This window comes from Strigops habroptila, chromosome 4 (genome assembly GCF_004027225.2).
Source record: "Strigops habroptila isolate Jane chromosome 4, bStrHab1.2.pri, whole genome shotgun sequence".
In the NCBI taxonomy this organism is placed as follows: Eukaryota; Metazoa; Chordata; class Aves; order Psittaciformes; family Psittacidae; genus Strigops; species Strigops habroptila.
In genome coordinates, this window is record NC_046358.1 from 78,512,514 (window position 1) to 78,530,146 (window position 17,633).

At 42.9% G+C, this 17,633-nt stretch overlaps 1 protein-coding gene across 4 annotated transcripts; it reads right to left on the bottom strand.

Moving 5' to 3' along the window:
• Positions 1-1,339: 1,339 nt before the first annotated feature.
• Positions 1,340-17,631, bottom strand: USP42 (ubiquitin specific peptidase 42). 4 transcript variants are annotated; one of them, XM_030482508.1, is made up of 17 exons: positions 17,474-17,628; positions 15,175-15,412; positions 14,188-14,388; positions 12,838-12,948; positions 12,571-12,673; positions 12,347-12,414; positions 12,132-12,202; positions 11,490-11,572; positions 10,733-10,844; positions 10,231-10,371; positions 9,923-10,023; positions 9,320-9,458; positions 8,197-8,580; positions 7,378-7,466; positions 5,200-6,675; positions 4,377-4,669; positions 1,340-2,921 (listed from the first exon to the last, which is right to left on the bottom strand). In XM_030482508.1, the coding sequence occupies exons 2-17, from the start codon at positions 15,401-15,403 to the stop codon at positions 2,881-2,883; spliced, it is 3,642 nt and encodes a 1,213-aa protein (XP_030338368.1). In that variant the 5' UTR covers positions 15,404-15,412; positions 17,474-17,628; the 3' UTR covers positions 1,340-2,880. The 4 variants fall into 4 exon arrangements, with proteins under 4 accessions (XP_030338368.1, XP_030338365.1, XP_030338366.1 ...); XM_030482505.1 differs by having other exon boundaries at positions 7,849-8,580; XM_030482506.1 differs by lacking the exon at positions 17,474-17,628 and adding an exon at positions 15,954-16,672 and having other exon boundaries at positions 7,849-8,580.
• Positions 17,632-17,633: the final 2 nt, after the last annotated feature.

Here is a 17,633-nt window from a genome sequence, read left to right on the forward strand (position 1 = left end):
TTGGTGGGTAATGTGGGAAGATGGGGAAGTCCAGTGTGTACCTCAAGGGGATTTAATTTTGGGGGAAAACCATCAATGAACTCATTATACGCTGTTGCCTGCTATATAACACTTCTATAGCCCATCAGCCAGATGCCCATCTCCACACCTCTGGCCTTTGAAAAGAAGATATGTGCTGTCATGATTGTCAGCAGAGAATAAAGTCATGGGAAAGCCAGCAGCAGCAGAACCATCCTCAGGTCACCAGTGACTGACCCTGACTTCCCTCTGAACATCACCTCAACAAAGAATGAACTTTGATGAAACCAGATGAGCTTGGCAGTGACCAGATGAGTTCGGCGGTGTCATCAGGAGGCAAAAACCCAATACTACACACCATCTCTCCTGCCCTGAAAGACTGTTACAAGAGGTGGAGATTGACATCATGGATTGAGTGAATTGAACAAATTTTGTAGGGATGGTCCATGGACTAAGGAATGATCTCTCTCTCTTTTTGTGTGTGTATATATATCTATATATGAGACAAAAAGTGATGGTATATGGAAAAAATATGGGATCTGAGCATGAAGTAAATGGTATGGATATTCTATGGGTGGATACTGTCCTGGGTTCAGCTGTAACAGTTATTTTTCTCCTTCTTAGTAGCTGGTGCAGTGCTGTGTTTTTGACTTTAGCCTGAGAACAGTGCTAATAACACCGATGTTTTAGTTGTTGCCAAGTAATGCTTACTCTGATCAAGGACTTTTCAGTCTCGTGTTCTGCCAGTGAGGAGGGGCACAGGAATCTAGGAGGGAGCGGAGAAAGGACACCTGACCCAAACTAGCCAAAGTATTCAGTACCACAGCATGTCATGCCCAGTATATGAACTGGGGGGAATTACCTGGAAGGCCCCAATCGCTGCTTGGGTAGGGCTGGGTATGAGTCGGCGGGTGCTGAGCAATTGCATTGGGTGTCACTTTGTGTTTATTGTTGGTTTTTTTTCTTTTTCCCTTTTAGTTTTATATTTTCTCCCCTTGTTACTTCCCTTATCATTACTACTATTGGTGGTAGAAGTAGTGGTTTTGTATTATACCTTAGTTATTGGACTGTTCTTATCTCAACCTGTGGGATTTACATTCTTTCGATTCTCCTCCCCATGCCTGCAGGAGCCAGGGAGAAGGGGGAGAGTGAGCGAGCGGCTGCGTGGTTCTGAGTTACCAGCTGGGCTTAAACCACAACAAGCAGTCAATGCTGAAACTCCTTTTATATGTCCGTGACAGGGTTATTCATCAAAGACAAGACACCAAATCTTGGAGCCAAAGGACAAAAGAGGAAGAAAAAGCCAGATACAGGAACAGTATGTGGTTTCTTTGTCATGTTACTTTATGTAACTTCACAGAACTGTTGCCATAGGAACATTATGCAGGGTACACTTATAGATTTGGCTTTATGGTGTTTTCCATGTACCAAAATATTACTTTAAGTATTTACTAAAACATTAACCTTGCTCCTTTGGATTTTTTTTTAGTGTCACACACAGTAAAAAGCTACTGCTGAGCTCCCAGCCTGCTGCCTGGTGGTGGAAGCTTTTAAACTCCAAAGGAGAAAGCCGCCTGCATTCTTGTCTAGGCAGCTGAAGTCCCAAGTTACTTCTCTTCTCTGGGTCACAGCGACAGCATCGTCTCCCCTACCACTGAAAGGAAGATGTAATTTCTTGAGCATCAAATACACTCTGAAAGCTGTCAATTCACATGACACATTGCATGTTAAATAAGTCCAGTAAAACTCAAGTAAAAATCCATTTTAACTTTGCTGTACTTACATACTATATAAATTTTACATGCTATATATTTACAGTGGGGCAAGTGCTTTTTATCTTTAAAAAAACAAAGATCAAACTTTAGACATCTCTGAACAACACAGCTTGTATAAACCAGACAGATTATTCAGATGAACTGTATTTAATACAGGTTCCCCACTCATCTCCTGATGCAGGACCAGTGAATAATTAAGTGCATCACAGTTTGATAGCATTTAATAATAAAAATTAAAATCACAGTATGAATTTGTTTTCAGCCAGACACTTTAGAGAGACAAAAAAAGACAACTGAGACTTCAGACAAGTGACAGTATATTAAGAAAATGTAATAAAAACATATGGAAGAGTATTACAAATCATCTTGAGAGATACATTCAAAACTGCATATTTGTTGTTTCACAATGCTGAGAACCAGATGATTTTCTTCCAGATCTTGAATATAACTCGTACGTGAAGTATATTAGTTCCTAGTGTCCAACAGAACAGGAAAGAAAACGAAGCTCCTGCAAAAAACTCTACTTGTGAAATTTTAAATAAGTCTTTAAATTAAATATACAGACCGTCAGTTGCAATTTTTGTAATTCCTGGTTGCTCTTGCACCAGATGTCTAACTTGGAGTAACATTACATGAATAACATAAAGTCAACCTGAGTCTGTAATAAGCAGCATTTGAGATGGTCTATTCCAGGGCCTTATCTCACACTTGTGAGATATTGATGTGGTAATTTACAATGTTCAGCAGTTGTAAAAAGTTTCCACCCTTTTGGATTAGAAGTATATCTTAAAAAAGAAAGTCTCAAGTTAAAAACTAAAAAAAAGTCTTTCATGGTAAAATTCTGTACAGAAATGTTAAGCACCACTTATGATTGGATTTTGTCTTGATGGTAAATGTTTCAATAATAAATTCTAAGTTTTGATGGTCAATATTGGTAATGTCGAGTTTGAAGGTAAAGAGTCGTTGCTTTCGAAGGTAAAGAGCCGTTCGTTTTGAAGGTAGAGAGTCAGTTTTGAAGGTAAAAAGTCGGTTTTGAGGGTAAAAAGTCCGATTTGAAGGTAAGAAGTAGTTGGTTTTGATGGTAGGTTTAGCTTGCGTATTGAAGGCTTCCATCAGTGAGCTTTGCATCTGAAAGACAAAAGAAAGCAATGTCACTCCCTGTCATGACATTCAACATAAAACTCAGTGGTTTGGTTTCTGAAAGAGCTCAAGCCTGCACACAGCTCCATCTGCTCTGTGACTACAGGATCCGATAGACTCGAGAAGGTGGCTTCCCCACATCCAAACTGACTGCATTTTGGATCTATGCTAAGGCGGGCAAACTGTACACAGGATTAGGACAAAGCTACCTCCTTTCACAGCAAGTGGCAGACCTTGGGTAAATTTAGCTGAGGTTTTGTCTAGACAGCATCCTTGTTTTACCAACAGTCTTGTGCTCAAGCTGACCAAATCTTACCCACTAAGCCAGAAGCCTTCAGCAACTTGCTGGAGAGAATGTGTAGGAATGTAGGAAACCAACTGCTTTAAAGCTGCTCCTCCTCCCATCCTACCTGGATTTTTCTTAAATCACACATTATCACAAGCCCTTTCCATATATATTAATTTCCTCAGGAGTCCTGGTGAAAAGGCACAACCTAACAATTCCTTCTCAGCTGCTGCCTGTCTCTTGTTTGTTTGAGAGGTTCTGAACTCTTTAAAAAAACACACTGCTGAAGTGGCCTTTTTTGAGAGAGATTCCATTATTCAGAAATTCCTACTTGAGACCCATTGATTTAATTTTTTTAAAGACTGACCTTCCACAAGATGAAGTTCATTAACATCTATGGACTTGGTGAAAGACTGAAATTCTCCAGACTTAACAAATTGCTTTTCACAGCCCTCATATCCGGCTTGTGTTGCAAGCAGTGGGTCAAAGTGGGGTTCTATCACTGTGTTTATCAGTTAACCTCTCTTTCACCTACATAGATAGCCCAGTAATCTTAATGCCCCCGACCTGTGTAGAGGGGTGCAAGACATTTACTTTCTTCCTCTGCTTTTGGCTGCTTTAGAAATAACCCGAGTTTGCCACCTGCTGGCAGGAGCATTCACTAAAGCCAAACCAGTCCTAGAGCAGATGCATTTCTTCCCGTTGGGAAAGGGCTTTCCATCAGCCCGCTTCTCTGTCCTCCTAAGATTATACTAACAGAAAAAAATCAGAAGGAAATAAACCAATGGCAGGAATTTAACATACTCTCCAGGTCTTACGTTGCAAAGCGTCCTCTGAAGGGTTAACAACTGCGTTTAGGAGAAGACTGATCTATGTCTGGAATGATCATTCAGTATTATCACCAACTGACGTTAGTCTGAATAAGCAGTCAGCACCGTTTCTATGTGATGAAAGAGCTGAACACAGCATTTTATTTAAATCAATTACCCTGGCAGTCTTTTGGGAAGATGGTGCTTTACTACAACATTACTAGCCTAGAAGTCTCATGTCATCATCTTCCACTTTGACTACTGTACGAAAGTATTTAAAGGTTGTTTCAAGTGTAGCAAGTGTCTGTGAATAAAAAGGAGTCCTGCAAACCTCCTGTGGCCTCTTACCTTTCACATACTCACTGGATGGGATGGAGCCATATTTCTTGTTGTCACCTGCCCCAGAAGGCTTCCTGTCCTTGTAGGGTTGTTCGCTGCCCTGGCTTCTGTATTGCTCACATAAATAGTCGCCTGAAAAAATGGGTACTCCCTTCTTCTCCTGTGTCTGCTTCTGGAGACGAGAATCTAAATATTCTGAGAAGTCTTTCAGTTTCCTGATGTGTTTCTTCTTTTTCTTCTTTTTCTTCCGTTTGCGATTGTCATTGTCAATGCGGAACACAAGGCCATGCAAATCGTGAAGTCTGAAGGAAACATCCAAGTTAAAAATAGGAAAACAGGTGTAGCATTTGATGCGTGTATGAAACGTTATTTCTTTTACCACAGGTGATGACTTGCTGTGTCTCACCTATTTTGTGGTAATTTCTGCACATCTAACTTTAGATGCAACAAACGTAAGCCCTCCGACTGAAGGACAGCAAGTCCTGGTTTGTACACAAATCCTCACAGGGGCTAATTGTGAAATATGTAGAATTAAACATATGTAATTGTTGTAACCTAATCAAGAAGAGTGTGCAGATGTGGTTCTGTTCAGCCGGCTGGGCTTAAACCATGACAGGTTCTACGTTTGTGCTCCAGATCTAGTGTTCTAACGCTATTCAGCAATATCCTTCCTATGTTCGCTTGACCAACCTAATGACCAACCTAATGACCAACTCCTAGCCAGGTTATGCTATATAAATCACTTAGAAACAATGGGAAAAAGGCAGGCATGAGAAACACCCAGAAAAGATTTAGGAAAAAAGTTGTGGATTATGCTGGAATCCCTGCTTACTTGTAATCCTCCTCTCGATAGTCGTCTTCGGACTTCTTTATCTTCTTGACGTTCCTATCGTTTTTCATTCTTTGGTCATCTATCTTGCAGCTTGTCTTTCCCATTTCGCTTTCGCTTCCTTCTGTGTCGCTGTATTTCCTCTTGCCAAGTCTAAGTTTCTCATTTTCCCAGGAAGAGTTGTCAAATTTTGCCTGAGCTGAGGCAGGTGGAGGTGCGTGCCTTTCACGAGAGTGTTTTTCAGACTGCTGCTGAGGTACTGAACAATGATGGAAGTTTGCTCTGTGGCTGCTAAAGCGATGCGCTCCTTCCTCTCTGGAGTGTGTGTTGTGAGCCCATCTGCTCTTGCAGGGATAATCCCTACGTGATGTGTAGAATTGACTCAATTTGTCAAAGTCTTTATCAAAATGAGAGGACTCGCTCTCTCTACCATCTCCTGTTCCACGAACAGAGTAACGATCCTCGTAATATCTGCATTTTTCCCATTTCCGTGGTTCATCTTGATAGGATATTTCCCTGCTCCAGGTTCTCTCTCCTTTAGAATGATAATACCTGTTCCTGTCTTGTTCTGTTCTTTCTCTGCTTCGGGATCTATAAGGAGAGTATTTTCCTGAGCTTTTGCCATTATTTGGACTGTTTCTTTCATTTTGGGAAGGTCTGTACTTGCCTTCATTGCAATAGTCCTGCTTATGACGATATTGCTTATTTGTTTCCATGCTGCGAGAGCGCCTCCTTTTGTAGGAATGATCATCTGTTTTGCTCCTGCTTTGCTTCTCCTTCTCTTCAATGTCAGAGTATCGTCTCTTCTTTCGGTAGTGCTCTTTGTCAGTTTTTTTAGAGTCGTATATCTTGTCCTCATATTTTTGCCTATTATCCTCTTCACATTTTTTATTATTCAGTCCCTCATTTTGTCTAGAGAATTGACTCTCCAGAACTTTATCCAGCTTTGTAATAGAAGAGTCATTAACAGGTGGTACCTCTACATAGTTATTAGAAATGTCCTTTGTATCTTGGCATTTATCTGTAATATCTAGAGATGCAAGTTTTTTAGGACTACATTCAATGTCAGACTTCATAGAGGAAGTTTGCCCTAATTTCTCTTCGCTCTCAGGAGACCCTTTGATATACGAAGGATCTTCTTTTGAAATGAGTGCAGGTTCTTTTGGTCTTCTTGGTTTGTCTTTGTCTCTACTGTCTTCAGACTCACACTGCCCAAGGTATTCATCTTCAGTGTCCAAGGATTTTTTCCTGACCTTGTGCTGACCGTTGATACTGGGATGTGCATTATCAGCTTTTGTTGTAATACTTTCAGCAACTTCTTTGGTAGCAATGGTTTCAGAGTCTGATGCAGTAAAAGGACTCTCAACCTCACAGCCAAAGTCGGAAAGAGGCGTCCTGGATTCTTCATAGACAAACACTGTTTCTGTCACTACGGTTTCCATAAGACGATCACCCTCAGACTTCTGAGGTGCAGGGACACTGCACAAAATAAAAACACATTTTTCACTTGAAAAAGTTCATCTAAAAGATAAATGTTAGGAGTAAAAGTCCCCTTAAGTAAAAGATTTGGTGGCTACTGGTAAACTCTGTAGGTTTCTAAACTCCCTTACAGAGGTACTCTGTAAGGTTTCTCAGGGACTCTGTAAGACAGTCCCTTTAGAAACCGATTCTTACACATTCAGCAGCTCCCAGAAAAGGTGTCTTTCGATTCTGCAAATGTTGCATTAAAAACCCACACGCAACATAAAAACCAACACGCACATTTGCCTCCCTCCACTCACTGCTCTGCACCACATCAATAGCCAACACCACTATATTTGCTCTCCCCCAAACTAGAAAAAAGTAAACCCATTGATTTCCCTCTCTCCCCAAAATGGGAGGGCAGGTGGTGGGAATTTACATTCACACATCCTAGGACGGGAAAAAAGAGAACAGAGAAAGAATTCCAATGGTAAAAAATGGAAAATCATTCTATGAAGAAACAGAATTATTCTGGGAGGCATCTGCTTGTGTTTAGTATCAGAATAACAGATGCTCGGTGCTGATGTTTGCAACCCTAGATGTACAGTGTGGAATTTGCTGTACCGATTTAAATCTTTCTATTAAATAGGATTAGTAGACGGGTAAAACAATGACAAACTTGTATGAAATCTTGCTTTAATCAGAGTATACTCGGTTTACCTTGTTTTCTCTGACAACCTGTTCAGGTGGCTGTATGCCAGAGATTCTAAGATTACTTCTTGAGGAATCGGTGACTCAGCTACAGGTATCTACAATTAAAACGTAGACGTTAACAGACAAAAAAATACTATCTTGAGTAGAAAACGGTTTGCAAAATTTCTACATTAGGTATTAAACAAGATCCCTTTGCCTCATATGCGCTACTGCTGTTTCACACATCACCCTCAACCCCCCCCAATATATTTATGAAACTTATGGAGTACTATCTCAGCTGAACTTTTCTGCACTTGACACGTTCTCGCATGCCAGTTCAGCTCTGCAAATTCTAATGGGACAATAGCACAAAGGGTTACGATGAGATTTGTGCTGTGTGTTTTCACAGTATTTCACATGAATTGGGAACACTGTCATGCTCCTGAACACCAAACACACCAGAGGTGAGAAATTCTAGATGGAGCAAACATAACTCACTGGTTCAAGCAATCCATTTGTTTTAGCAAAGAAAATCTCAGAAGGTTTAGCAGGTTGGACTTGGCAAGCAAAATCATCAAGTTTCAGCCCATTTTGTTTCGAGCCAGTATCTAAACTAATAGCACCATTTAGTGAATCGTCTTTTGGCAGCTCATGATGGGATCTCTCTTCTTCAGCACTCTCACAGAAAGAATGGGAATTCTGCAACGTGCCGACCACCTTCCCAATCACAATTCCATTGGAAGATATGTTGCAATTCATTTTAAACACGCCATTCGACGCCTCAGATTTTCCTGAAGGCTCTGCACTGTAAGGGACCGTAGTATCGGAGCCGAGTGGAGGACTTACATTCACTGCTGGCTCTACAAACATTTCATCAGGAACTTCCTGTTTGGAAATGTTAGTAGCAACTGCCACTGTAGATGCGCTCGAGGTAGAATCTGCTGTGAAAAAATCTGTAATGCTGCATGAAGGAACAGCCTTGCTGAGATCCTCATTCTCCAAAGCACTGGTAAGACAGTCAGGTTGTGACAGCGTCTGACGCTCAGGCAGTATGTTATGAATACTGATCGTGATCTTCTGGGCTTTTGATGGATCCACAGTTGAAGGCCTGGTAATTGCCCAGTTTTGATTGCAAGCTGTTAGTGGAGCTGAAGATGGCCTTTTTATGGTGATACCAACAGTATTTGTATCCTCTTTTAGGGGTCCATTTCCATTTAAACGACTTGAATTCTGTATTTAAAAAGAAAAGATTGCGAGATGCGTATGTGCAATCACATAGCACTTACTAAAACAAATGCTCCCACGAAGTATCTCTACAAATTGCCTCAACACCTAAGAAGAAAAAACACCCCACTTTCAATAGAAACCTAAGTCCAACAAGTCTGTTTAATTCCTGCTGCTTTTGGTTTACTGCATCTTGGTATCAAATGAGCATCATTTTTGAAACCCACTCAAGCAACTTAACACTGACTAAAGCTCTTCCCAAATATATTTATTTTCCCCTTTAAACATTCCCTGAAAACAATGGAATAATTGCTCTGGTACTCCGGACCAAGATTAATTGTTTTCACTGTCTCAGCTCAAGTAACACTGAGGGGGACTGATCTTTACTTATTACTACTACTACTACTACTACTACTACTATTATTGTTATTATTATTATTATCTTATTATTACTATTACTATTATCATCATCATCATCAAAGAATTAACAGACTCCTTCAACTGCCTCAAAAGCATAGCTCTCAGTGCTTTAGAAAGTTGAGTTGCAAATATAATGAAGTAGCGTGGCTGCACAATTTCGGATTAGCCACTGTTGGAATAATTCTGGCTGTAGTGTGACGGCTCTGAGAAAAGCTGCAGTGTGGAAGGGAAAATAAAACTCAGATGCTAAAAAACAACCACCCCCCCAAATCAAAAGAAAAAAACATTATCAATTTGGTGCCATTAACTGCTCCCTGCAAATTACCTTAATCATATGAGGAGGAAGTCGTGGTCCCATAAATCCAGCCTGCTTACTATTAGGCCCCCGCTGACCAAGGAAGGAACGGGGATAAGACGGTGCTGGTAAGTAAAAAGCACGTTCTCCAAGTGTCAAATCGTAGCGCCTTGGGAAAAAAGCAGTGATCTCAGTTTAGAGTTTTTCTCTCAGCCTAACCTTGGATTAAACCCCCATCTATAATTTTATAGGAAGAGATGATGGGACACAGAAGACATATACCAAAGACTCAACCAAGACTACAAACTGAACAATAGAGAACGGTCTTCCTACAAGGACTATCCTTTCCAGAGCAACAACTCACCCTTACACCATCTCTGGCGTAATTTCTCCTCTTCTAAATTACCTAGCTACGAAGAGCAGATCTATAGCGATGTACACAAGCGCAGCAGTTTAAGGCCAAGCAATGAAAGACAGTAAATGACATGGGCAAGTTCTGGTTAGACAGAACCGAATCACGGAAATAGTGATCTTTTCCCAGGACAGAACAGAAAGAAAAACACTTGAAAAAAAGGAAAATATCAATAACAGGAAAGTAAATATATTCTGAACAGATTCCGTATTTGTTATTACCTGATATAAAAAAGCAAATAAGCTTGCTGATTGAGAACTGTTTTGATATCAGAACGCTCCACTATGGCATCATTCATTCGATACCAAAATCCATTGCCGGCCTGCAAATAAAAGACAGTGACATCTTTAGACAAAACGCGTCTTGTTCAAATGACATCACAGATAGAACACTACAGCACAAAACATACAAAACAAATCAAACAAAACACATCATCCAACTTTTCCCCATCAAAATGGTGGTTACCAGTGACAGACATTTTCTTTATCAGCACGGATTTTACCCTGTTAGAAATCCAGCTGATACCTACCTTTACGAAGCAGATATAGTGTCCTGCATTGCAGCTGAAACCAGAATGAACTAGAACTGCATATAAAGCATAGATGAGTGGTTCTCCCGTTGATTGGGACATATATGCTCGAAGATCCAAATATTCAGGGTATTTTACATCCTAAACACAAAACAGGAAGATTCAAAAATTACCCCGAAATACTTGATGGAACAGCCTGAGAAAAAACCTTCTAAAAACACAGGCTAGGATCACATGAATGTATTTTTGATTCATTTAAAAATACCTATTCTCATAAACAACATTTCATAATTTCAGCTGCAGAGAACTGTTTTCTGCAGAACCAGCTCTAAGAGTGACGTATATTCTTACGGTTACCATAAGCCATAGTTGTTAGATTGACTTTTCTTAGACTATCGTTATTAGTCTGTAGTTACAGCCTGCAAACACTAACGACTTTTAAACGATATTTTCTTTGGGAAATCTCCCATTCCAAGAAGATACTTTACAGCTGTAAATATACCTTGTTGATCTTTCCACCATCAAAATCTGCAAATCTTTTCAGTGATATTGTGAGCACTTTGGAGGAGCGATGTATCGTGTACCTCTTGGAGGCAGGAACCATGTTTTTACAGCTTAAAAACAAGCACAGACGAATGCTTAACAGCATATTCTTTCCCCTCCCAAAAGTCAAACAAGTTTTCATCTCTCGCACGTGCTTCTGAACCCACACACTGCATTTCAGGTTTGTTAATAGAGAGAAAGTAACAGGATGGAAGAGGACAGCTCTACCAAACAAACGATTTAGAACATTATCTTTTGATAGCCAAGCAAACATCTGAGCATGTATCCTAATGACAAAAAGGAAAGACTTCCCAACAACTCAGCACAAGAGCTGTGCAAGACATTTTTCAGTGAGCCAGCAGAGGCTGCTCATCTTAATGACCACCGTTCACATTCACTGAGACCCAATCTCGCTTTGTTCCACAGTGAACGCTAGGACCTTCAGCAAGCTCATGTTGCCTCCCACCCCAAACCGTGGTCCTGAGCTCCACGCTTCAGCTCAGCACTAATTAGCGGACATCCCCTTTAACTTCTGGCCACATGAGTATTTCTGTGTGCAACCTCACACCGACGAAGGCTGACAAACCCCAGTGCAGACAATAGAAGGAATAAAAGTCTAATAGGAACTAAGGGCCACAATTCTTCTATTTCCAAATATCCATGCGATACGTTAAACGCGTTCTCTTGTATTAAGATGAAATTAGTAATAATCTTACTTGCTACACTTATAGCTATTTTCTCCGTCCAGTTGTTCAGGTTTCACAAATTGTTCTAGAGCCTCGGTGACAGATGTAGCAGTCTGGATGAATAAGAAAGCGGAGCACTAAGCCACTGGAAATGCAGAATTTCAAACACTTCCTAGTAGTTTATGAGAGAACCTTGCTAGTTCATCCTGAAGTGACCTACTGTCAACCGGCAAACACTGTGAAGGAGGCAGAAACCTCAGAGTATGCTGAGCATTTACCTCCTGTGGAAATGATTCTACTTTGAAATCAATCAATCAATCAATCAAGTTTGTAGTGCCACAGACAGCATCTGTGCTATGCTATGGCATCAATAATGAGAACAGTCAAACCCATCAGCCTAACAAGAGATGTATGCAGAAGCAGAAGCAGAAGAATTGAGAAGTATGATAGTATAGTTGTTTGCGTAGATATAATTATTGCTTTTACAGCTTAAACCCATTGCACGCATGGAGAGCATCTAGATGGCTTCCACGCAAGACCAAAGTCCAATCCACTCCCATCCACCGCCAAGCTCTTTCCTTTTAGCAGTGTGTGTTTTTAAGTAAAATGACTTTATTTGGAAAGCTCTACAGGTCCTTGTACAGCTCGACCCATATTCACAAAACACCTTACCTCTATATCCAAAGTAATATCGCGGAATGGTTCGTATCTATCCGAAACGGCTTTGCAGCTCAAGCATTTTACTGGAATCAAAATGCGAATGCTTAACACTGACTGTACAAATTTAAATTCTTCATACATATCACTTTAGTCAAAGTACAAACTCCTTTACTACAGACAAACAGACACGGACCAGTTCAAAGGACAAGAAGATTTTCAGCCAGTACCTTGGGATCTTAGATAGCCTCCAAATATTTGATAAATAAGTGTGGTGGCTTGAGAAGATACGTCCAATCTGGAAAGAAATGGTAAATCAGACCTCGGATGATGTAAGGCACAGAGTTAACTCTTCAAACAGTTCTTAGCAAGGACACTGATTTTCATGTAGTATAGTAAAGAAAGGAGCAAAAGGGGCTAGAGCACATTTAAAAGTTAATTTGTTTATGCTCACGTGGTGCTTTCATTCAAGCAAGCTTTCTGCAAAGCATCAACAGTGAAGGACAAGAATTCATGCGCATCCTCTTGACTGCCGTAACGGAAATGTTTTCCTATTCCTAGTAAATAAGAAGGTGGTTATATTTATCTCCTATAAAATGAAAGAAAACTCAGGTTTCTAAAATCTCTTTTCAAAGTATCAAAATCATTTATCTGCATCAAAGAGTGCTTTGAAAAGTTACCAAATATATCAAAATAAAACTATCTGAAATGACTGACTTACTTTTAAGGCCACTGATAACAGATGTAGGTTTGATAGCATTATTAGAGGAACACAGGACCCGGTTAATGTGAGCTTCCAATGTACACATCATACAGAAGTCTTTTGCATGACCTGAAGAGTGAAAGAAGCAACGCTGTCTAGTCAAATATGCATTGCTACCAAAAAACCCCAAACCCAACCCTATAGAATTAGTACTCTTTAAGTTATAGGTACAATGTCCACTCTTCATGTACATTTTCTTCTCCTAAGGTGTCAATATCCCAACAGTTTTGTGACATTTTATTATGCAGACCCGTACGGAATTAAAATGATGATTAAGTCTCTGTTAAAATGCATTTTCTGATGAGCAATCTAAATCACTATTGCAATGACTTTGTTTTCTGCAGGCTGACACGAATGTGAACTCCACAGGCTGCAGAATATATGAAAAGACACTATTGACACCGATGATACAGCACTAAGAGAGAATGTGTGTTATTTTCAGCATACTGCTGATAGGTGAGCTACATGACACAGAGCTAAGAATCCTCTGGGAGAAAGGAAAGATTAAGGTATGTAGAAGTATTTATGCCCTCCTTTTTGCAAGAGGGTTCTTAACTGGAAACATTTTTATATATGGTAAGAAAACGCAGTTAAATTTCTAGGAATAAATACTAAGATTCCAGACCAAAAAGCATGCATGTAACTTTGTCAAAATAGACCGAGATGGAGATGAAAAGAGGCTCCTATGCTTAAATCAGTTCAAGCGTAGAATGGAAATGTGAAGAACACCAATTCAAAGGTTTAAAAAATACAAACTTTTAATTAGAATAAAACCAGTCTAAATTTTAATACTGTCTCACACAAATTGCCATTTCAGGTCAGCAGAAATTAGCTCGTAGTGCTTTCTAGGGTGTGGGCTATTTTATTGGGTCAATAGTGAACATGTCATTTAATGCAGTATGAGCACATTACGGTATCTAGGCTGCAAAGACGAAGAAGCTATGATGCAAACATCCTAAATTTTACCACCTTTCTACCAGCAGGAAACCCAAATGCCAAATGTTCATCAAATGCCTTATTTAAAAACGTACTTCATTATTCACACGAAGCAAGAAAGGGTCTTTATTTGCAATTTTACCATTGTGCATTAAATGAACAAATGCACTTTATGTGCTATTCTGAGCATCCTGCTAAATAAACATGGAATCACAGAACCATTTAGGTTGGAAAAGACCACAAAGATCACGTTCAAAGCCGGCTTCTACAGATAAACGGGGAAAGCCACGACTTTTCTCCACAGAATCACTGTTGTTCTTTCACCTTTGGAGCTGTCCAACACATTTCTAATATATGTTAGAAAGTACTCACATGACTTGGTGTGTTCAAGAGAAAGCATGTAATTGGCGAGAGGAGGTGTGTAAGTTAAACACTGCAGAGTAGAATTAAGGAAACATGTATTGCCCAGGTTCTGAAGTCCAACTCCAACATTCGGTGTCTGTTGCCAATCCATGCAAATTTTCTCAGGTGGGAAAAGAATTCTTTGTGGCGGGGCAATTCCATCGTTAACAACTGCAAGAAAATTAGATTTCAAAAAATATGTGCCGTTTCTGTTTTAAAAAGGATGTTTAAAAAGTAGCATTCTGCAGGAGCACCCAGAAGAACCAGGTCTACTCCACAACGCAAAACCACGTCATGAACAGCTTTAACACTGCCTCTTCAATTTGCAGGTCAACACACTGTTTTGAACTACAGTCTATTAATCTGTTTCAATTATTCCAATGCAAGACAAAGTACCACTCTGATTTTAGTTACTTCTGCTGGGTTTCCTTCCATCTACAGCCTTTAATCTGATTATTAATTCAATCTTTGTGTTATTGGGGTTTTTTTCATATTTTATGTTAAACCACACACTTACACTTGTAATTCTATGGTAATAAATAGAAGAACTGTGACTGGAAAATAAGCAAGTAACTAGCACAGCAGGTAACCCTACAGACACCAGACCTCTTCCTGAGCAGTGTTAGCATTCAAAGACTTGAGAATAATGGAAGCCATAAACACAAAGGTAAAATGTACTTTTCTCTGCACAATGGAGAAGACCTGGGAAAGTCTGTGTATTATAAAAACCTCCTCAAAACTGACTGCTACAAATAGATTTTTAAATAGATAAAACTATAGGCTTTTCAGCACCAGTCCCTTCAGTTGCCATATGGGACTCACAAAACTGCAGCCTAGTGCTGAAGGCTTTATTCATTACAACCCTGTTTTATACCAGTGCAACAAATGAGAACTGCATTTTCTACTTTTGGGTTTTGTTTTGAAGAAAAAGGGGGGAAGGACAGAAGACACACTTACTTAGCTCTCTCTGGCCAAAAGGCTTAGGTTTTTGAGAGGTTCTACAATAAACAGAACCTCCTGGTCCTTTGTCCACAGAGACCTTGTTTGGATCTTCGGCCGGTGGTACGCGGCCCAAGTTTGCGGTGCGTGATGTCATTTTCTTGGTACGGGGTTTGTTCGATTTGTCAGGCCGCCTTGATGACGAGCTTTTAGATGTTGAAGATTTTGGCTTGTTAACTATGGTCATTGTTCATATCTGTAAGAGAGACAAAAGTTCCGGTTGACTTAAGAATATCAAGAAGCATTCTAGAAGGAAATCCTGTCACTTAGTCTCAAAGAAACAACCTGAAGGAATAAAGAGCTCGTAAGAACTATTAGAAAAACCCAAACAACAACCAAACAAAAAACCCCACTCACAAAACTGCATTAAGTGGGGAGAAGGGATTATGCATTTGTCTCATTACAAAACAAACATTTGCAGCAGTGACTGTAAAACAATAACACACACAAAAATACCTAAGTAGAAATAAGGAGCAATAGAAAACTACTAAGGGTAGGCATGAAGACCAGGCATTTTTACGTCTCTAAATTGCAAACTACACTTCCACGCTGCAATACTACTGTAAGAAAAAGAACCCCAAACCAAACCAACAATAAAAACCTATAACCAACCCCCCCAAAGAAACCCAAAAACAAACACACAAAAAAAAAAGAAATAAGGAACATCCCTAACACAAATACGCCACACTAGTTTACTTTCATAAAAAATAACCCAGCTGCCAAGCCAGGAAACTCACAGTTAATTGTCACTTTAACCTTAACTGGAAGCCAATTAGGTACACCAAGTAGAGAGGCACTCGAAGCTCTCATTGCCCCGCTGTCCGAGCCCAGCAAAGCTTCCTGCCACTACTGGGGACCCCGAGCCCAGGGATCGCGAGTGGCACGGAGCAGCGAGAGCGGCGCCGGGCTCGCGTCTGTCCTAACAGGGGTCTGAGTTTGTCAGCTCCGGGGTCTGCGTCTCTGCCCTGGGATCGGGATCTGTGTACGCCCACGGGTCTCTGAGTCCGCCCAGGGGCGTCTGCCGGTGTTTCACAAGGGGTCTGCGTGTCCGCTTCTACCGGGTCGCAAGATAAGCTCTGAAAGTCGGTTAAAGTCATTGTACTCCAGCTCGAAATGGAACTGTCCGGCCTCGGATCACCAGCGCTAAGCCTGGAGCACCCACCCGGTCACCGCCTGCTCTGCCTTTCCGAGGGGGTTTGGTCCCTAAAAGCATTTTGGCACCGCTGCTCTCACGCACCGGCGCGGCACGCAACATGTCCGCGCTCGGGAGCGGCAAGAGCCCAACCACAGCCGAAGCAAACCGACCCCGCCACGGCAGGCGAGGGCGGGGCGCGGCTCCGAGGGATCCCCCGCTTCCTCTCGCCTCGCCCTTCTCCCACCACCTCACGCTCCGAGCCAGCCCTGCCAGGCACCTCCGGCCCCCGGCAACCTGTGCAGCGGGGGCAGGCCCAGCGCCGCGCCGCCTCAGCGCCCTCCCGCCCCGCCCCGGGGGTCGCTTTCCGGGCTCGCGCCTCGAGGGCCGTCCGGAGGCAGGAGCGCATCAGCGAGCGACCTACGGCGGCTCTGTGCTCATGGCAACTAAGGGACGGGACGTGGGGCGGCGGGAAGGGGAACCCTTCGAAGCGTTCGAGTCCCTGCGGGAGGCGGCAGGCCCCGCCAGGAGCCGCCGCCTCGCCAAGCAAGGAACGACGCCGCTCCTGCCGGGGGACCTGGGGATCCCGGCCGCCCTCCCGCCGCCTCCGGAAGGCGAGGAACCAACGCCGAGTCCCCGCGCCGGCAGCAGGAGAAGGAGGAGGGAAAGGCAGGCGGCGGGCGGGAGGGCGCCGGCGGGACCTCGACTGCTCGTGGAGAAGGCGGGCTTACAGTGGCGGCACCGCGCTGGGCATCGCCACCTCTTGCCGCGCCAGGAGGGGGCCGGTCCCGCCGGCTCAGAGGGTGGTGGCGGTGGCGGGGCTGGGTCCGTCCGCCGCATGCTGGGGACGGCGCCCCGCCCCGCCCGGGGGTCCCACCCCCTCCGGCTGCCCGCCAGCCAGGAGGGCAGCGGCCGGGTTCCCAGCCAGCGCCCTAGCGGGCTGGGCTGGGCTGGGCTGGGCTGAGCCGAGCCGAGCCGGCTGCTCCCGCCGGTCGCTTTCCCTTCCTTTTCCCGGGCCGGCCCCTCCCCCCGGCCCATTGATTTCCAGGCAGCGAGACGCACGCGGCGATGCCGGGTTTTGCCAGGCCGCCGCCAGGCCCGAGTCGCCCCCCCGAGCCCCATTACCTGGCTCGGCCCCGCTTGACTCGGCGCTGCCGGGTCCCCCTCGCCGCAGCCCCCGCCTCAGCCCGGCCCGCTCCGCCTACAGTTACAGCCCGTCGGGGAACAATGACGTCCCTCCGCCGGCCTCTTGCATCCGGGGCCCGGCGCCGGCTGGGCAAGCGGG